This window comes from Lipotes vexillifer, unplaced genomic scaffold (genome assembly GCF_000442215.2).
Source record: "Lipotes vexillifer unplaced genomic scaffold, Lipotes_vexillifer_v1.1 scaffold121, whole genome shotgun sequence".
Lineage (NCBI taxonomy): Eukaryota > Metazoa > Chordata > Mammalia > Artiodactyla > Lipotidae > Lipotes > Lipotes vexillifer.
In genome coordinates this window covers 928,937-947,447 of record NW_006773122.1, presented here as the reverse complement: position 1 = coordinate 947,447, position 18,511 = coordinate 928,937, and the positions used below count along the sequence as shown (strand labels likewise).

Sequence of the window (18,511 nt, the reverse complement as noted above, 5' to 3'; positions counted from 1 at the left end):
CCCTCAGACACCCCCCCCCCAAAGCCCCACTCCCACCCCGGCCTTTTCTCAGCCTCTGAACCAGTTGAGGGAACTGAACAGACGGCCCTAGTGTCCCATTCTAGGCTTGTCTGAAGTTTAGCAGACAGCTCTGGGTTCAGATCTGCTCCACCACTGAGACGTGTAACTCTGGGCAAGGTATTCACTCTTGGTGAATTTGTAAAATGGGAATGATAACAGGACTGGCTGTTAGAGTAATTATGAGGATTAGATGAGATAATGTGTAGTCAACAAATTACCTCTGACACATGATCTTAGTTCTTATTTACGGATCCCTTACAACTGATTCATTCATTCATTGGGCCTCTTGAACCCTACGCTTCCGCTTCCTTCTTCCTGGATTGGGCTTTCCCATGGAGCCCACTTAGCCAGGATGGAGACAAACAGATATTAATCAGCCCTGTGACTTCTATTTCCGGCCAGAGCCGGTCCCTTGGGATTTCCCTTTGCTGACCCCCAAGCAAAGAGGAGCCGCATTCCCCAGACAGGCCTGGGCCCACGTCAATCCATTCCCAGGGCCTCTTGGAGACTCTCTTAACTGGAAGTTCACAAAAAAAGCGGTGGGGATGGGAGGAGGGGGGTGGGAGCAGCTACCTGGACACAGCCATGTGGTTGCGGCCTCGGGCATGGAGGTCCTCGTTCTCCTGCTGCAGGGTGGTGATTTTCTCCTCCAACAGCAGGTTTTTTTCTTTCTGTGACAAATAAGAGCAAGCTCAGAAAGCCACCAACCTCGCTCGACACAATGTGTGCTGTCACCTCCCTCTTATCTGTGGTCACTGAAAACACTGATTTACTTGAGACCAAATGTCACATTTCGTGAAGCAATAAGATTACTTGGAACAATACAGCTAAGGCATGAACACAGGACTGCCAGCTTTTCACTTTGCCAGATGAATATTAAAAAAAAGAAGAGCGCCACTACTATTTAAAATCTCCATCAGTTCACAAGAGTATTTTGGTTCTCCAAAAGTCAGAAGTATCTAATGTATAAAAATGTAAGTGTATCTGCTATGTTATTCCACAGAAATGGTTGAAAAAAATTTATAGGGACGCTCTGAGATGGTCTGATTTAAAAGTTAGGTTGTGCGCCACACAAGAGGACAGGGAACTTTTTCCAGGACAACGTAACATAATCCGTTTGGATTCAACCCTAGGTTCCCAAGGCCTCGCTCTTCTCCTGGAGACAAAGCCACCTGTGTCCCCAGTGCCCACCACTGCCCAGGCCTGTCCTTGCTGACTCTGGCTTTCCAAATCTGTCTTTTTTTTTTTTTTTTTCTTCTTCTTCTGCTTGAGCTACTTAAGATCCCTGGAACAGTCAGGCTGAGCTCTTCCAATATTTTGGACCTAACATTTCTGCTCATCACTTTGACTCTCCCCTAGCCTTTGTGTAGGCATGACCCAAAAGATGTCGAGCCCCATGGTATAGCTTTGCCCACAGGAAGTGATGTTTTTTTTTTTTTTTTTTTCTCCAGCCTTGACTTCTTCCTCAGCCCCTGCCCGACCTGTGACATCTGCCAGCCCCTCCTGATTAGCCCGGCTACCTGCCCAGCGTCAGTCAAGAAATGTACAGGACCCGGATGACAAGGAGGCACTGTTGGACGCAGACCAGCCTCAGCGGCTCAAGGGCCAGCACAGATGGCAGGTCACAGCTGGTATGGACTAGGCTGGGCCCTCCTCAAAGTGCCCTCCCTCTGCACACCTGACAGAGAAAGTGCCCAGAAAGCAGAAGCATGAGCTGCCCGCCCCCCACCATCCCCCACCAGCCGCTGCCAGCCACGGACCACTGTCTCCATGAGGATGAGCCGCTTGTCTAGCTCGTGGATTCGCTCGTTCTTCATCTCGATGACAAAGTGTAAGCTCTCCAGCTCCTGCTCCCAGAACTGGCTGGGGCTCCCGTACTCCTAGACAGGAGCACAGAGCGATCTCAGCAGACCATCCGGCAGAGGGGACAGCGGGGCACGGGCGACCTCCCTCCTACCCACTCTGCCCCCAGCTCTGACTTTCACAAGTCACCTCCCTCTCTTGGCCCATGGAAACTGCTTAATGTGCTTTATCTTACTCTATTCAATAGTGCATGTTGTGCTCACACCATCACAGATGGGGAAACCGTGGTTCACAAAGGTCAAGTCGCTTGTGCTAGGTGGTAGGTTTGCTCTTTGCAGCCAGTTCTGAGTCCAGAGCCTGAGCACTTGACCATCCCCTATGCCTCTCTCTGAACCTTACCTTCCCCCTCAGTGACACGGGGACACTGTTTCTTCCAGACCCTTGTGAAGGTAAGAGGGTCAGGTCTGAGCCCTGTCCTTGAAGCGGGACTGGCCTTTCCTGTTGCCCAGACCTGGACCTCCCTGGAGGTGGAAGGAGGGAGAAGCTGCGGGTGAGCTGCTGCCCTACCTGGATGTGCTTCTTGTAGTCTTGGCTCAGGATGGACTCCTCTACCCTCTTCATCTTGGCCTGGAAGGCCTCCAGCTGTGCGGTCAGTCTGTCAGTGGTCTCCTGGAGAAGGGAGTGGGATGGAGATGATGAAACCCTGGCCCATAAGGCTGGAGGTGGACTTCTCCACCCCACAGACAGGGGTCAGCATTGGGTTCTTCAGTCTGTTGCTGCTCTGCCCAACAGTGCAGGCTCTATAGCTACCTCAAGCACTGCTCGGAAGACACAGCCCCACCGCTCCATACCCTTGGGGACGATGTCAGGGTATTCAAGGCCGGCGGTAGTCTGGCCTTCAAAATACATGCAAACCGGGCTCGGTGTCCTCGCCCCTTCTCTTCTCTCACTGCTCCCTCTACACGCCTTCTCCTGCAGCCAACGTCACATCACTGTTCCAGCTGCCAGGTGCGTTCCTGTCTCCATACTGCTCCCCCGCCAAGGATTTCTTCCACCCGAACCTTGCCCATTGCCTTTAGGGTAGTGCACCGCCCCCCCTTACTATGGCTCACAGACTCCCACCGTTTGCTCCTTGCCTCCCTCTCTGGCCTCAGCTATCTCCCACTTATACTCTATACCCAGTCATCTTGGACTTGTTTCAGTTCCACAGGTACTCTATATTTTTTCCCTTTCCTCCATGCCTTTAAACACTTTTTATTTTATTTTTCCAACCTAAGGCACTCTTCCGACCCTTCTTCATCTGAAAAATTCTAACCCACCCTCAGACTCCAGCTTAGATCTCAATCCCTCTAGGAAATCCCTGACCAGCCAGATTGGGTCGGACACCTCCTCTCCTGCTTCCACAGGTCCCTGTGCATCCACCCATCGCTCTAATCACACTGTGGCACCAGGCCCACGAAGTCTCCAAGATGTTCCCAACGGTCCTTGAAAAACAGGCCAACCCTTATCTCAGACCAAGTCCTCCTGAGCTTATATAACAGTGTGGTGGCCACATCACAGAGACTGACATGGCCCAACCCGTCTCACCTGCAGGGCCGCCTTGGCCTCCTGGAAGGAGTGGGTAAGGGCTTCTTTATCCTGCTCATGGGAGGCCTGGAGGACTGGAGGGAAAGGAGACCACTGTGAGCTCAGATCCCTGACACTTCACCCTAAAGCTGTCCAGCAGGCCCCATGAGCTTCAGAGAGCCCAGGTGACCCCCTGGGATCATGGGGGCCAGGAGTCTGAGAATGCTTTTATTCCTCCTCCTAGCTCATGGGCTTGGGGCTGTACCAGAACTATAGTAGATATTTAATAGAAGCTCATGGAAGGGGAAACAAATGAGATCCTGGGAAGAATTGTGAACCCTACCAGATTGTGGGTGCCACCCACACCTGGCTGAGGGGAAGATCCAAAGATCTGCGGCAGGCTGTTAATCTCAGGCCACAGCATGCTGTGGAAAATGCACAGGGCCAATGTTCTATAAGTTGGGTTAGCCAAATCACAAAATCATTGACTCATTAGTTGTCAAACTGTGGCACGAAACTACAGTAAGTACATTAGATTTGGGGCCAGGAAATCTACCTGGTCCTAATTCTGCTGCTTTAAAACTGAGAAACCTGGAGGAGATCACTTGAAATACCTAAAACTCCTGTTGACTCAGTTGTGAAATGGGTCAAAATAAGCCTGGCCTAGTTGTCTCTAAGGGGTGAGAAAAGGACATGCAAGGGCTCTCTAGTCTGGGCAGTGCTGTGCAGAGCTGGACTTATCACTCTCCAAATTCAGAGTTTACTTTTCATCCTGCCTCCTCTACAAAGTTCCTTTTGGAAAATTCCAACCTTCTCTTGGCTGAAAGAAGATAAGAGGGAAATGACTAGTCACTGGGTGGGATGGGAAATAGGACAGACAACAGGAAAGTGTAGTACAGCCAAAGGCCCAGGTATATAAGGGGACTGTGTCACAGTGGGCAGTGACACAAGGAAAAGAATGTTCAGTAGCATAAATGTGATAGAGCTGTCAAAAATTGATAAGATCAGCTATATAAAACCCACAGGCTTAATTTTTATAAATTATGGGCTTAATTAATTGGCCTATCAAGACAGGTTTGTTTCCAGGTAAGATGGAGGAAGCACACTCCATGCAGTCTACTGAATTTAGCTATAAAAACCAGGACAGAATGAATGGAACAACTATTTTCAGACTCTGAAAAGTAAATGGTAGCAGGCAGACTAGGCAAGAAGATCAGAATTCAAAGTACCACTCAACCAGTACATTTAATTTAAACAAGAGCCAGCATCTGATGTAGTCAAACATCCGAAATTGCTCGGCTTGCACTTCTAAATACTCAGCATACAAAGAAGTGGGAAAATCTCAATTCTCCTGAGAAAAGACATTCAACAGATGCCAACAGTGAGGTGCCACAGATGTTGGAATTATTAAGGGACTTTAAGGAAGCCACTATACAAATGCTCTGAAATAAGGGTGAACACTCTTCAAAAGGATGGAAAACTAGAAAGTGTAACCAAACATTAAAACCAGGAGGGAATTTTAGCACAAAAAAATGAAGTAAAAAACTCACTTGGTGGGCTCAGTAGGAGAACAGAAATGACATAAAGAGCTAGTGAATTTTTGAAGATCAATAGAAATTACCCAATCTGAAAGAAAGTGAAAAAATATTGGAAAAAAATGGACAGAGCCTCAGGGACCCAAAAGATAATCCCAGGATATCTGACATTTGAGTCAAAGACTCAGAAAGGAGGCGGCGCAGAAAAACTATAGGAAGGAATGGTGGAATGCTTCCCAAATTTGGCAAAACATAATCCTACAGATTAAAGATGCTCACTGAACATCAAAGTAAACCCAATGAAATCCACACTCAGACGTATCATTTTTAAAAACTAATAACAATCAGCCATTAAAAGAAACGAAATTGAGTTATTTGTATGTAGCAAGGTGGATGGACCTAGAGACTCATACAGAGTGAAGTAAGTCAAAGAGGAAAAACAAATACCGTATGCTAACACATATATATGGAATCTAAAAAAAAAAAAAAAGGTTATGAAGAACCTAGGGGCAGGACAGGAATAAAGATGCAGATGTAGAGAATGGATTTGAGGGGGGGAGGGGGAAGGGGAAGGTGGGACGAAGTGAGAGAATGGCATGGACATATATACACTACCAAATGTAAAACAGAGAGCTAGTGGGAAGCAGCTGCATAGCACAGGGAGATCAGCTCGGTGCTTTGTGACCACCTAGAGGGGTGGAATAGGGAGGGTGGGAGGGAGATGCAAGAGGGAGGAGATATGGGGATATATGTATAGCTGATTCACTTTGTTATAAAGTAGAAACTAACACACCATTGTAAAGCAATTATACTCCAATAAAGGTGTTAAAAAAAACTAATAAAAAATCTGGAACAGAATCAAAGAAAAATGGTGCATTACATAGAAGAAGTAAGTTTGAATGAGTTGTGGATTTCTCATTAGAAAGATTGGAGACTAGAAGGCATAAGGACATTTTAAAACTGCTGAAATAAAAGAACTGTAAATCAAGAATCCTATCTTCAGTAAAAATATCCTTCAGGAAAGAAGGTGAAATAAAGACATTCTAGATGAAGAAACACTAAAAATTCATCACCAATAGACCTGCTCTAAAAGAACTGCTCAAAGAAATTCTTTAAATAGAAGGCAAATGGTACCAGAGGGCAACTTGAAATTTCAGGAATTTAGGAAGAACAACAGAACTGGTAAACACCTGGGTAAATGTAATAGACTATTCTTTTTCCTTTGAGCTCTTTAAAATATGATGGGTAAAAGCAAAAATTATAACATTGTCTGACGGGGTATTCAGTGTATGCAGATGTAATACATAAGACTAAGTACAACAAAAAGGAGAGATGATAGACCTATATGATGATAAGGTTTGTACATTCCACTTGAACTGGTAAGATATTAATTCTAAGTAGACTCTTACACATATTGTAATTCTTAGTGCAATCACTAATACATACACACACAGACACACACATATACATACACAAAGATATAGTAAAAGAGAATAGGGGGGCTTCCCTGGTGGCGCAGTGGTTGAGAATCTGCCTGCTAATGCAGGGGACACGGGTTCGAGCCCTGGTCTGGGAGGACCCCACATGCCGCGGAGCAACTAGCCCCGTGAGCCGCAACTACTGAGCCTGTGCGTCTGGAGCCTGTGCTCCACAACAAGAGAGGCCGCGATAGTGAGGGGCCCGCGCACCGCGATGAAGAATGGCCCCCGCTTGCCACAACTAGAGAAAGCCCTCGCACAGAAACTCAGACCCAACACAGCAAAAATAAATAAATTAATAAACCCCTACTCCCAACATCTAAAAAAAAAATAGAATAGGCAAGTTAAAAAGGAATACTAAAAAAATGTTCAGATACTCCAAAAGAAAGCAGGGAAGGGAAAATAGAGGATAAAAATCAGAACAAACAGAAGACAAACACCGAAACGACAGACCTAAATTCAACCATATCAATAACAACAAACTGCCTAAACACTCCAAATAAAAGAAACCCCAACTATGTGCTACTGACATGATATAACACCTACTTTTTTTGTTTGTTTTTGGCCATGCCGTGAGGCTCACAGGATCTTAGTTCCCCGACCAGGGATCAAACCCATGCCCTCAGCAGTGAAAGCACAGAGTTGTAACCACTGGACCACCAGGATCCCTACAAAACCTACGTTAAATATGTCATAGATGGGTTAAAAGTAAGAGTGGAAATGAAACATTTAAGAATAAGGAAGATTCTCGGGACTTCCCTGGTGGTGCAGTGGTTAAGAATCCACCTCCCACTGCAGGGGATGTGGGTTCGATCCCTGGTCAGGGAACTTGATCTCACATGCATGCCACAACTAAGGAGCCTGTGAGCTGCAACTAAGGAGCTGGTGAGCCGCAACTAAAGAGCCCTCCTGCTGCGACTAAGACCTGGCACAACCAAAAAATAAATAAATTAAATTAAAAAAAAATAAGGAAGATTCTCAGGGATGAAGACGTACACTACATCACGATAAAGGGGTCCATTCTCCAGGAAGACATAACAAACTTTAAATATTTATACATGAACAGTCATTCTTCAAATTACATGAAGCAAAAACGGACAAAACTGAAAGGAGAAACAGACAAATACACAATTACAGTTGAAGACGTCAACACTCCTCAGTATTTGATAGAAAAGGTAGACAGACAGTAAGAATATAAACTGAACAATACTGTCAGTGACTTGTTTTAATTGATTCATTTATAAAATACTCAATACACATTCTTTCCAAGTGCACATGAAACATTCACAAGATAGACCATATCCTGAATCATAAAACAAGCTGTAAAATATTATAAAAGAAATGAAATATAAACCGTGTTCTCTGACCATAATGGAATCAAACTGGAAATCAGTCACAAAAAGAGAACTGAAAAATGTCCGAACACTTGGAATGAAATACACTTCTAAATATTCAGTGAGGCAAAGAGGAAGTCTCAAGGTAATCTCCCTTGAATATATTTTGAACTGAACAAAAATATAAAACATCAATTTGTAGGATGCAGATAATGCAGTGCTGAGGGGGAAATTTATAGCACCAAGTGCTTATGTTAGAAAAGGAGATAGGTCTCAAATCACTAAACTTCTAGTTTAAGAAACTAGAAAAAAAAGAGCTAACTAGATACAAAGCAAGCAAGCAGGAGGAAGGAAATAAAAAGAGAAGTCAGTGAGATTGAAAATAGAAAAATAGGAAAAAGAAATCAATGGAACCGAAAGCTGATTCTTGGAAAGGATTAATAAAATTGATAAACCTCAAGCAAGACTGACAGAGAAAAAAAATTAAATGCACAGATTACCAATTACTGAAACTTGGGATGGCATTATAGATACAGAAGATATTTAAAACAATACTAAGGGACCACTATGAACAACTCCTATGCACATAAACTTGACAACTTAGATAAAGAGTACCAATTACTGAAAAACTACAAACTTCCAAAGCTCATCCAAGAAAAAATACATAACCTGGACATTCCTCTAACTATTGAAGTTAAATCTGTACTTAAATACTTTCTGGAAAGGAAATGTCCAAGCCCATCTTTTCTTGTGTTTATTTGCTGTCTGTATATCCTCTTTCGTCAAGTATCTGTTTAAATCTTTAGCTTTCTCTGACAAATTCTACTGAATATTTAAAAATGATATAGTACCAACTCTATACAATCTCTTTTAGAGACAGAAGAGGAAGGAGCATTTCCCAACTCATTCCACGAGGCAAGCTTTACCCTGATACTGAAACCAGACAGATGGTACAAGAAAATACTACAGACCAGTAGCCCTTATGAACATAGAAACAAACACCTTCAGTAAAATATTAGCAAATCAAATTCAGCAATATATAAAAAGACCAAGTGGGGTTTTGTAACACAAGTCCAAAATTTGAAAACTCAAATCAATGCAATCTACCATGTTGACAGTATAAAGAAGAAAAATCACATGATTATATGGATCATAGACCTAAATGTAAAACTTAAAACCATATAACTTTTGGAAGAAAACATAGAAGATCTTTGTTACCTAGCGTTCAGCAAAGAGTTCTTAGATATGACACCAAAAGCATAATTGATAAAAGAAAAAATAACTTTGGAATTTATCAAAGTTAAAGCTTTGCTCTGTGAAAGCCATTAAGAGAATGAAAAAGAAAAGCAAACAAAACAAAACCAAAACACCCACACAGACTAGGAGAAAATATTTGCAAATACAGAGGACTTGTATCCAAAATATATAAATATCTCTCAAAACTCTACAGTAAGAACAAACAAGCTAATTAAAGTGGGCAAAGGATTTGAACAGACATTTTACCAAAGAGGTTATACAGACAGCAAATAAACACAAGAGATGTTCTACATGATTAGTCATTACTGAAATGCAGAGTACACCCACAGTGAGTCATCACTGCTTATTTATTAGAACAGCAAAAAATAAAAAGTATTGACAAGTGTTGGTGAAAAGGAACAGTGGAACTCATCCATCGCTGATGGGAATGTAAAATGATGGTCCCTTAGGAAAGCAATTTAGTCATTTCTCATAAAACTGAACATACATTTATCATACCCATTCCACTCCTAGGTGTTTACCCAAGAAACTTAAGAACACACAGAGACATGTACACAAATGTTCAGAAGAATTTAAAGAACACAAATTTAGAAGAGCACACAGAGACCTGTACACAAATGTTTATGAAATTAGAACACTCCCTAACACCATACACAAAAATAAACTCAAAATGTATTAAAGACCTAAATGTAAGGCCAGACACTATCAAACTCTTAGAGGAAAACATAGGCAGAACACTCTATGACATAAATCACAGCAAGATCCTTTTAGACCGACTTCCTAGAGAAATGGAAATAAAAACAAAAATAAACAAATGGGACCTAATGAAACTTAAAAGCTTTTGCACAGCAAAGGAAACCATAAACAAGACCAAAAGACAACCCTCAGAATGGGAGAAAATATTTGCAAATGAAGCAACTGACAAAGGATTAATCTCCAAGATTTACAAGCAGCTCATGCAGCTCAATAACAAAAAAACAAACAACCCAATCCAAAAATGGGCAGAAGGCCTAAACAGACATTTCTCCAAAGAAGATATACAGATTGTCAACAAACACATGAAAGGATGCTCAACATCATTAATCATTAGAGAAATGCAAATCAAAACTACAATGAGATATCATCTCACACCAGTCAGAATGGCCATCATCAAAAAATCTAGAAACAGTAAATGCTGGAGAGGGTGTGGAGAAAAGGAAACTCTCTTGCACTGTTGGTGGGAATGTAAATTAATACAGCCACTATGGAGAACAGTATGGAGGTTCCTTAAAAAACTAAAAATAGAACTACCATACGACCCAGCAATCCCACTACTGGTCATATACCCTGAGAAAACCATAATTCAAAAAGTCATGTACCACAATGTTCATTGCACCTCTATTTACAATAGCCAGGACATGGAAGCAACCTAAGTGTCCATCATTGGATGAATGGATAAAGAAGATGTGGCACGTATATACAATGGAATATTACTCAGCCATAAAAAGAAACGAAATTGAGATATTTGTAGTGAGGTGGATGGACCTAGAGTCTGTCATACAGAGTGAAGTAAGTCAGAGAAAAGCAAATACCATATGCTAACACATATATATGGAATCTAAGGAAAAAAAAAAAGGTCACGAAGAACCTAGGGTAAGACGAGAATAAAGACACAGACCTACTAGAGAATGGACTTGGGATATGGGGAGGGGGAAGGGTAAGCTGCGACAAAGTGAGATAGTGGCATGGACATATATATATACGCTACCAAACGTAAAAGAGGTAGCTAGTGGGAAGCAGCCGCATAGCACAGGGAGATCAGCTCGGTGCTTTGTGACCACCTAGAGGGGTGGGATAGGGAGGGTGGGAGGGAGACGCAAGAGGGAAGAGATATGGGAACATATGTATATGTATAGCTGATTCACTTTGTTATAAAGCAGAAACTAACACACCACTGTAAAGCAATTATACTCCAATAAAGATGTTAAAAAAAAAAACCTCTACAGTAAGAACAAACAAGCTAATTAAAATGGGCAAAGGATTTGAACAGACATTTTACCAAAGAGGTTATACAGACAGCAAATAAACACAAGAAGAGGTGTTCTACATGATTAGTCATTACTGAAATGAAAATTACACCCACAGTGAGTCATCACTGCTTATTTATTAGAACAGCAAAAAATAAAAAATATTGACAAGTGTTGGTGAAAAGGAACAGTGGAACTCATCCATCACTGATGGGAATGTAAAATGATGGTCCCTTAGGAAAGCAGTTTAGTCATTTCTCATAATACTGAACATACATTTATCATACCCATTCCACTCCTAGGTGTTTACCCAAGAAACTTAACACAGAGACCTGTACACAAATGTTTAGAAGAGCTCTATTCATAATTGCCTCAAGTTGGAAACGACCTGTCCCCCCTCCCCGGGACAAGGGGATGAGTGAACACTAGATCACAACTCAGCCATGAAAAAGAATGTACTATTGATACACCCAGCCACTTGGATAACTCTCAAAGGCATCATGATGAGGGAAAGAAGACAATGTTAAAGATTATATTGTATTATTTTGTTCCTCTAACAGTCTCAAAAAGACAAAACCATAGTGGTGGAGAACAGATCAGTGGTTGTCAGGGGTTGGGGTGGGAGAGGATGTGAATACCAATGGGCAGCCTGAGAGAGTGTTTTGGGGGTGATGGAACTGTTCTATATTGGATTATGGTGATGGTTGCACGAATCTACACGTGTTACAGTTTATGAAACTGTATATCAGAAAGTCAATTTTAATGTATAATAATTAAAAAAAACAAAAATAGAAAATAAAAGACAACAAGGTTATCAAATGTGAATAACCACCACTAGCCTCTCCCACTTATACTTCCCCCATGCTGTGCTTTTAGTCATTCATTTAATACACACTTAGGTAGCACCTAATCGGTGCCAAGCAATTTAAAAGTAACTGAAAGAATTCTGACTGATGGGAAGAACTCGAGACAGGCAGTCCCTTCCCCTCTGGGGTTGTTACAGTAGGAAAATTTTCTTATCAATATATTTACAATGCTAAAATTAATATCAAAGCAATGCTCTGCTTGGAGAAGAAAGTTATTTTCCCATAATAGCCTTGAGAGGGAGGGAAGGAAGATTTTAGAGATACACATACTGAAAGGAGATTCAAGGTAGGTTTTAGAGATACAGAAAGTGAACTAAGGTCCAGTGACAGACCCAGTTTCACGGGGTGTATTAGTATTAAAATGCAACCCTTCAAATTCCCAGGGCAAGGGCTTCAATTCTATTTCAAAATTGCGCTAATGTTGCAATATGTTTCAAGATTCTTAAAATTGTTCAGACCTCTGTCCTAGTTATTCCATTTCTGGGAATCTAAGGATATAATGTAAAATGTGGGCACATCTTTACGCAAAACACATTTAGTGCAGTGTTACTTACAATAGTTAAAATCTATATGTCTAGACTCACAGGAAATAAGGAAAACCATGTATGCAGTGGTCTAGATTTTACATTTTAGTAGCAGAAGAATTACTTGGAAACATGTTTGATACAATGTTAAATAAAAAGAACAAGATATAAAATTTTACATATAAAATAATCTTAACTGTGTTTTCAAAAAGATAAATAATTCTGGGGGAAAGTTATACAAATACTGATGATTAAAGAAAAATTGGTATAACATTTTCAAGGTCAATTTCAATAGCATCAAAAATCTAGATAGGGCTTCCCTGGTGGCTCAGTGGTTGGGAGTCCGCCTGCTGATGCAGGGCACACGGGTTCGTGCTGCGGTCCGGGAAGATCCCACATGCTGTGGAGCGGCTGGGCCCATGAGCCACTGAGCCTGCGCGTCCGGAGCCTGTGCTCCGCAACGGGAGAGGCCACAACAGTGAGAGGCCCGCGTACGGCAAAAAAAAAAAAAAAATCTAGATAACCTTCCCCAAAGAAGCTATACAAATGGCCAACATGCACATGAAAAGATGCTCAGCAGGGGCTTCCCTGGTGGGGCCGTGGTTGAGAGTCCGCCTGCCGATGCAGGGGACACGGGTTCGTGCTGCGGTCCGGGAAGATCCCACATGCCGCGGAGCGGCTGGGCCCGTCCGTGAGCCATGGCCGCTGAGCCTGCGCTCCGCAACGGGAGAGGCCACAGCAGTGAGAGGCCCACGTACCACAAAAAAAAAAAAAAAGAAAGAAAGAAAAGATGCTCAGCAAAATTAGTCATTAGGGAAATGCAAATCAAAACCATTATGAGATACCACTTTGCACTCACTAGGATGGCAATAATAATAATAGCAACAACAGTGGAAACTAACAAGTGTTGGCAAGGATATGGTGCAACTGGAACCCTTGTGCATTGATGCTGGAACTGAAAATTGGTGCAGCCACTGTGGAAAACAGTTTGGTGGTTTCTCAAAAAGTTAAGCATAGAATTACCATGTGACCCAGCAGTTCTACTTCTAAGCTACACCCAGGAGAACTGAAAGCAGGTGTTCAAGCAGGTGCTTGTACTGGTGGCACTGGTTCATAGCCCAGGTATCCATCAACTGATGAATGAATAAGAGAGTGTGGGGTGCCCAGGCAATGGAATATTATTCAGCCACAAAAAGGAATGGAATAATTTTAAAAAGAGGGGGGAGAAAAAGGAATGGAGTGCAAATGCACACTGCGGCATGGATGGGCCTTGGAAATGTTATGCTGGGTGAAGGAAGCCAGATGTAGGGGTTGTATGATTCCATTTACATGAGTGTCCGCAGTGGCACAGCCTTGAGACTCAGAGCAGAGTGATAGTTTCTTGGGGGTTGGAAGGGTGAGGGTGGGGTTTGGGAGTGACTGCTTAGTGGGTATGGGGTTTGCCTTTAGGATGAGAGAGTTCTGGAAGTGGACAGTGGTGATGGTTGCAGGGCACTGTGAATGGAGTAAATGTCACTAATGGTAAATCTTATGTGTATTTTACCAAAATAAAAGATATATGTACATAAACTTTGCCATACCAACCCTACTAGGATGTTATTCTAATGATAAAATCATGAGTGTGGCAAAGATTTTACAAAATGAGGTTCCCTGTGTATCACTGCTATTATAAGCAATGGCAAAAGTTTGAAACTGCCGAAATGCCTAACCAGAGGGGCTCAGTTAACTGAGCAAGGGTACACACTGGAATGCTATGCAGTTACTAAAACTGTGCTACAGGAGTTTAATGACAAGATGTTAATACAGTTCAAAGTGAAAAAATCAATTTATCTCCTCCCCCCAAAGTGTGTGTGTGTGTGCATAGATATATATTCTAGGTAAATACACACAAAAGAAGTAAAAGGGATCTATATCAAAGGGGTAGCAGTGATTAGTTCTGGGTGGAATTATACACAGTTTTAATTTTCTCAGTAATAAAAAAATACTAATAAATACTTGCTAAGTATCTTGTGAACTATCAGCGACTGTTCTAGATTCCTTCATCTACCTATCTATCTATCTATCTAACTAACTATAAATTAAATTGTTTGATTCTCATAAAGACCCTGTGAACAAGGGTTAACTAACTTCTTCAAGGTTACATAGCTGGTAAATGGTGAAGCTGGGATTCAAACCCAGAGACCATTTGCAGAGTCTGAGATCCAACCATTATGCTGTAAGATCTTTTTGTTTAATCCATACATTCTAAATTTTCTTTGATGAGCACATCACATGTAAAAGGAAAGAAAGTTACTTGAAAAAAATAATCAACCTAACCATAAATTGTAAGAGCCGTCATCACCGTGGGGAAGGAAAACAGATATTTTAAAATTCTCCTATTTGTCAAGGTTTTCCAAATTTCCTGTAATGAATACAAATTGCTTTTAAAGTGGAAAGGAAAAACACCTCTCGACTAAGGTAAAACAAAGGATGGGGTCAGATTTTACATGCCTGAAAGGACAAGTCGAAGGACCCTGCAAACTCTAGCCCTGAAGTGACCAACTGCTTATGCACCAGAGGTGGGAGGGAGGGGACAGTGGGAGTCCCGTGTGAGCTCAGCAAGTGGAACAGAAGGAGTCCGTTCCACACCCTCCCAAGTGCATCTTGTCCTTACCTCTCAGGGCCTCCGCGTGCTCTCTCTCCAGGACTCTTCGCTGTTCATTCAGTTTCTCTCCAAGCTCTAGTTCCCCCTCCTTCACCTGGGGGCGGAGGGTCCAGAGCAGGATGAGATTGAGTAGGTTCAGGGCAGCCTCACTCATTCACTCACCGACACTGGAGCGTTTTGGAGGTTGGTGATCAGAGTCCTACCCGCTGATTGGAGCGACAGGAATGACATGTGCCCAGAGAGGGCACAAGGCCTCTAAGACACAGCAGGTGTGGCTGACTTTGCCCTCTTTAGGGCTTAGAAGGGGGCTCCCAGAGATTTACCAGGTGGAAAGGGATTTTGGAATCTTCTAATCCTGATGCCACTGAGGGCAGGAAGCCCTTTGTTATGTGTTTCCCCACCTTTTATTGCAAAGAATGAATATAATGAATTATATGCCAGCAGTTACAAATATTTGTTCAACAGATAAAGGACTCTCTTCCTGGCAAAACAAGTAAGAGATACTTACACCAACAATAAGACCAAAAGATGGCCTCACTCTGGGATTTAACATGGTTAGCAGAGCAGGAGGAAAAGAGGGGGGCTGGGCCTTACCTTCTGTGCCCATTTCTTCTTGTCCTCTTCGTGTTGTTGGAGAATTCTGGTGAGAGCCTTCTGGTGCTGCCCAGCCTCCTCAGATGCACAGAGATGGACAGTTGTGGCTATAGGTGAGGGAGGAAAAAAACAATCACAGAGCAGAGGCTGGGACCAGGCCCAGCAGAGAGGGTGTATGAGGCTCAAGCTAAGGGCTGGGGAGCCTGTCTCCTCCTCAAGAATGGTCTCAGCTCCAGAGGCAGCCCCTTAAATCTCCCTGGTTTTGGAGACCCTCCTTCATAAAGTGCAGGAGCCAGGGGTCTCATTTTGCCCCTGGGATCTATAGCAGAGCCGGTAACTCACGGGACACGTTCTGCCCATAAAGGAGCTATTTGCTCTACCCCAAGGGTTGCCAACCCCCGGGATCTAATGCCCAATCATCTGAGACAGAGCTGATGTAATAATAATAGAAATAAAGTGCACAATAAAAGTCATGCGTTTGAGTCATCCCGAAACCATCCCCCCTGCCCCCCCCCACGCCCCCCCCCCCCAATGCCCCAGTCCTTGGAAAAACTGTCTTCCACGAAAACGGTCCCTGGTACCAAAAAGGTTGGGGACGCTGCTCTACCCAATATCTAAATTAAAAACAAATAGTGGCTGATGCTTAATAACTGGGCAGATTTTACTTAATAGGACAGATTTCCAACCTATCTTGAAGAAGCCAAAGAAGTGGCGGTGTGTGCCTTAGTGTCAAAGCAGGAGCTGGGCTGAGGGGCAGCTGCCTTCCCCTCCGTCCAGGACGTGGCTCTGTCCCTTGCCACTGTCCTTACCTCTCCTCACAGAGGATGTGTGTAAGGGGCCACTTGGTCATACACGTTACCTGCTGGGCCCTGTGTCTGAGTGTGTGACTCCTCACCTTCAGCATCCCCCGAAGCGGGGGGCAAACAGGCTGCTGTGAACAGTGAGGAGACACAAACAGGAAACCCCCAAACAGGCCTGGTGATGCCACTCTGAGTCCAACAGGCTCTGGGTCTCACATAAGGCAGGGACCCACCCTCTCGGGGCTTCAGTTACCGAATACGTTAAACCAAGATAATGATAATACCTACCTCATGGGGCTATTGAGATGATTAAGTCAGAAAACAATGGTGATAAAAATAACAACAGCTGGTAAACAATAAAGAGCGCTTACCATGCTCAGAAACATGCCCAGCTCTGTTCCAAGTATCTCACAGGTATTACTCACTGAATCCTCACAACCACCCAGCGTGGTGGGCACTATGATTATCCCCATGTCACAGATGAGGGAACTGAGGGACAAAGAAATCACGTAGCCTAAGCAAGATTACCCAGTTCACAATCGGGATAAAGGACTGTGAACCTACACAATGTGATTCCACAGCAAACATTCTGAAGTACCACCTTGTTCTACCAGCTTATACATAAAAAGCAGTAATTGTAGGGCTTCCCTGGTAGCACAGTGGTTGAGAGTCCCTCTGCCGATGCAGAGGACACGGGTTCGTGCCCCGGTCTGGGAAGATCCCACATGCCACTGAGCGGCTGGGCCCGGGAGCCATGGCCGCTGAGCCTGCGCGTCCAGAGCCTGTGCTCCGCAACTGGAGAGGCCACAACAGTGAGAGGCCCGCTTACCGCCAAAAAAAAAAAAAAAAACCCAGTAATTGTACAATAGCCAACACATGGAAGCAACCTAAGTGTCCATCAACATATGAATGGATAAAGTAGATGCAGTATATACATGTAAAGGAGTGTTACTCAGCCATAAAAAAGAATGAAATTCTGCCATTTGCAACAACATGGATGGACCTAGAGGGTATTATGCTTAGTGCACTAAGTCAGAGAAAGACCAATACTGTATGTTACCACTTATATGTAGAATCTAAAAAATACAACAAATGAATGAATTTTAAAAAGCACTAAGTGTAGTGCCAGGCATTTGGAGGTGCTCAATAAGTACTCTTCATTGTTCACTAAATGTTCTCTAAATATTGCTCGGTGCTCATGACAAGCATTGGAGGCTAATACTAGCATTGTTAGCATTATTATAAATGTAGTAGTAATAGGGACTTCCCTGGTGGCACAGTGGTTAAGAATCCTCCTGCCAATGCAGGGGACACGGGTTCGATCCCTGGTCCAGGAAGATCCCACACACGCAGAGCAACTAAACCTGTGTGCGCCACAACTACTGAGCCTGCGCTCTAGAGCCTGCGAGCCACAACTACTGAACCCACGTGCCACAACTACTGAAGCCCGTGCGCCTAGAGCCTGTGCTCTGAAACAAGAGAGGCCATTGCAATGAGAAGCCAGCTCACCGCAACTACAGAAAGCCCGCGAGCGGCAATGAAGACCCAACGCAGCCATAAATAAATAAATAAATAAATAAATAAATAAATAAATAAATAAAGGAAATGTAGTAGTAATATTACTACAGAACTTCATAGGCCAGGTTGGGTACAAGATATGACGAGAAATGTGAGAAAAGAGGCTGTGGTCAGTCCATCAGATAGGAAGTCTGAGCCCTGGATCCTGGGCGGAGGCAGTGGTCATGATCAGCTCTCATAAATCATTTGGCTCGGGGTCCCAAACGTTGGTCAGCAGTACCAGACTGGCCCCAACTGGGGAGAAGCTTATTAAAAAGATTTATCATCACTAACAATGCAGAGTCTTCAGCCCCGCTCCCAGAGATCTTTATTTAGTTGGTCTGTGGTGAGGCCCCAGAATCTGTACTTTTTTTTTTTTTTTTTTTTTGCGGTACGCGGGACTCTCACTGTTGCGACCTCTCCCGTTGCGGAGCACAGGCTCCGGACGCGCAGGCCCAGTGGCCATGGCTCACGGGCCCAGCCGCTC

The 18,511-nt window shown here is 43.4% G+C and overlaps 1 protein-coding gene across 1 annotated transcript in view; it reads right to left on the bottom strand.

The window, feature by feature from the left end:
- The window catches only part of CCDC69 (coiled-coil domain containing 69), a 39,372-nt gene that overhangs the window by 582 nt on the left and 20,279 nt on the right, over positions 1–18,511 (bottom strand). Inside the window, exons 4-9 of the mRNA XM_007448061.1 lie at positions 15,668–15,774; positions 15,083–15,167; positions 3,451–3,524; positions 2,431–2,532; positions 1,821–1,940; positions 634–731 (exon numbers count right to left, since the gene is read on the bottom strand). Coding sequence (XP_007448123.1) covers positions 634–731; positions 1,821–1,940; positions 2,431–2,532; positions 3,451–3,524; positions 15,083–15,167; positions 15,668–15,774 — 586 coding nt within the window. The remainder of the gene's footprint in view (positions 1–633; positions 732–1,820; positions 1,941–2,430; positions 2,533–3,450; positions 3,525–15,082; positions 15,168–15,667; positions 15,775–18,511) is intronic.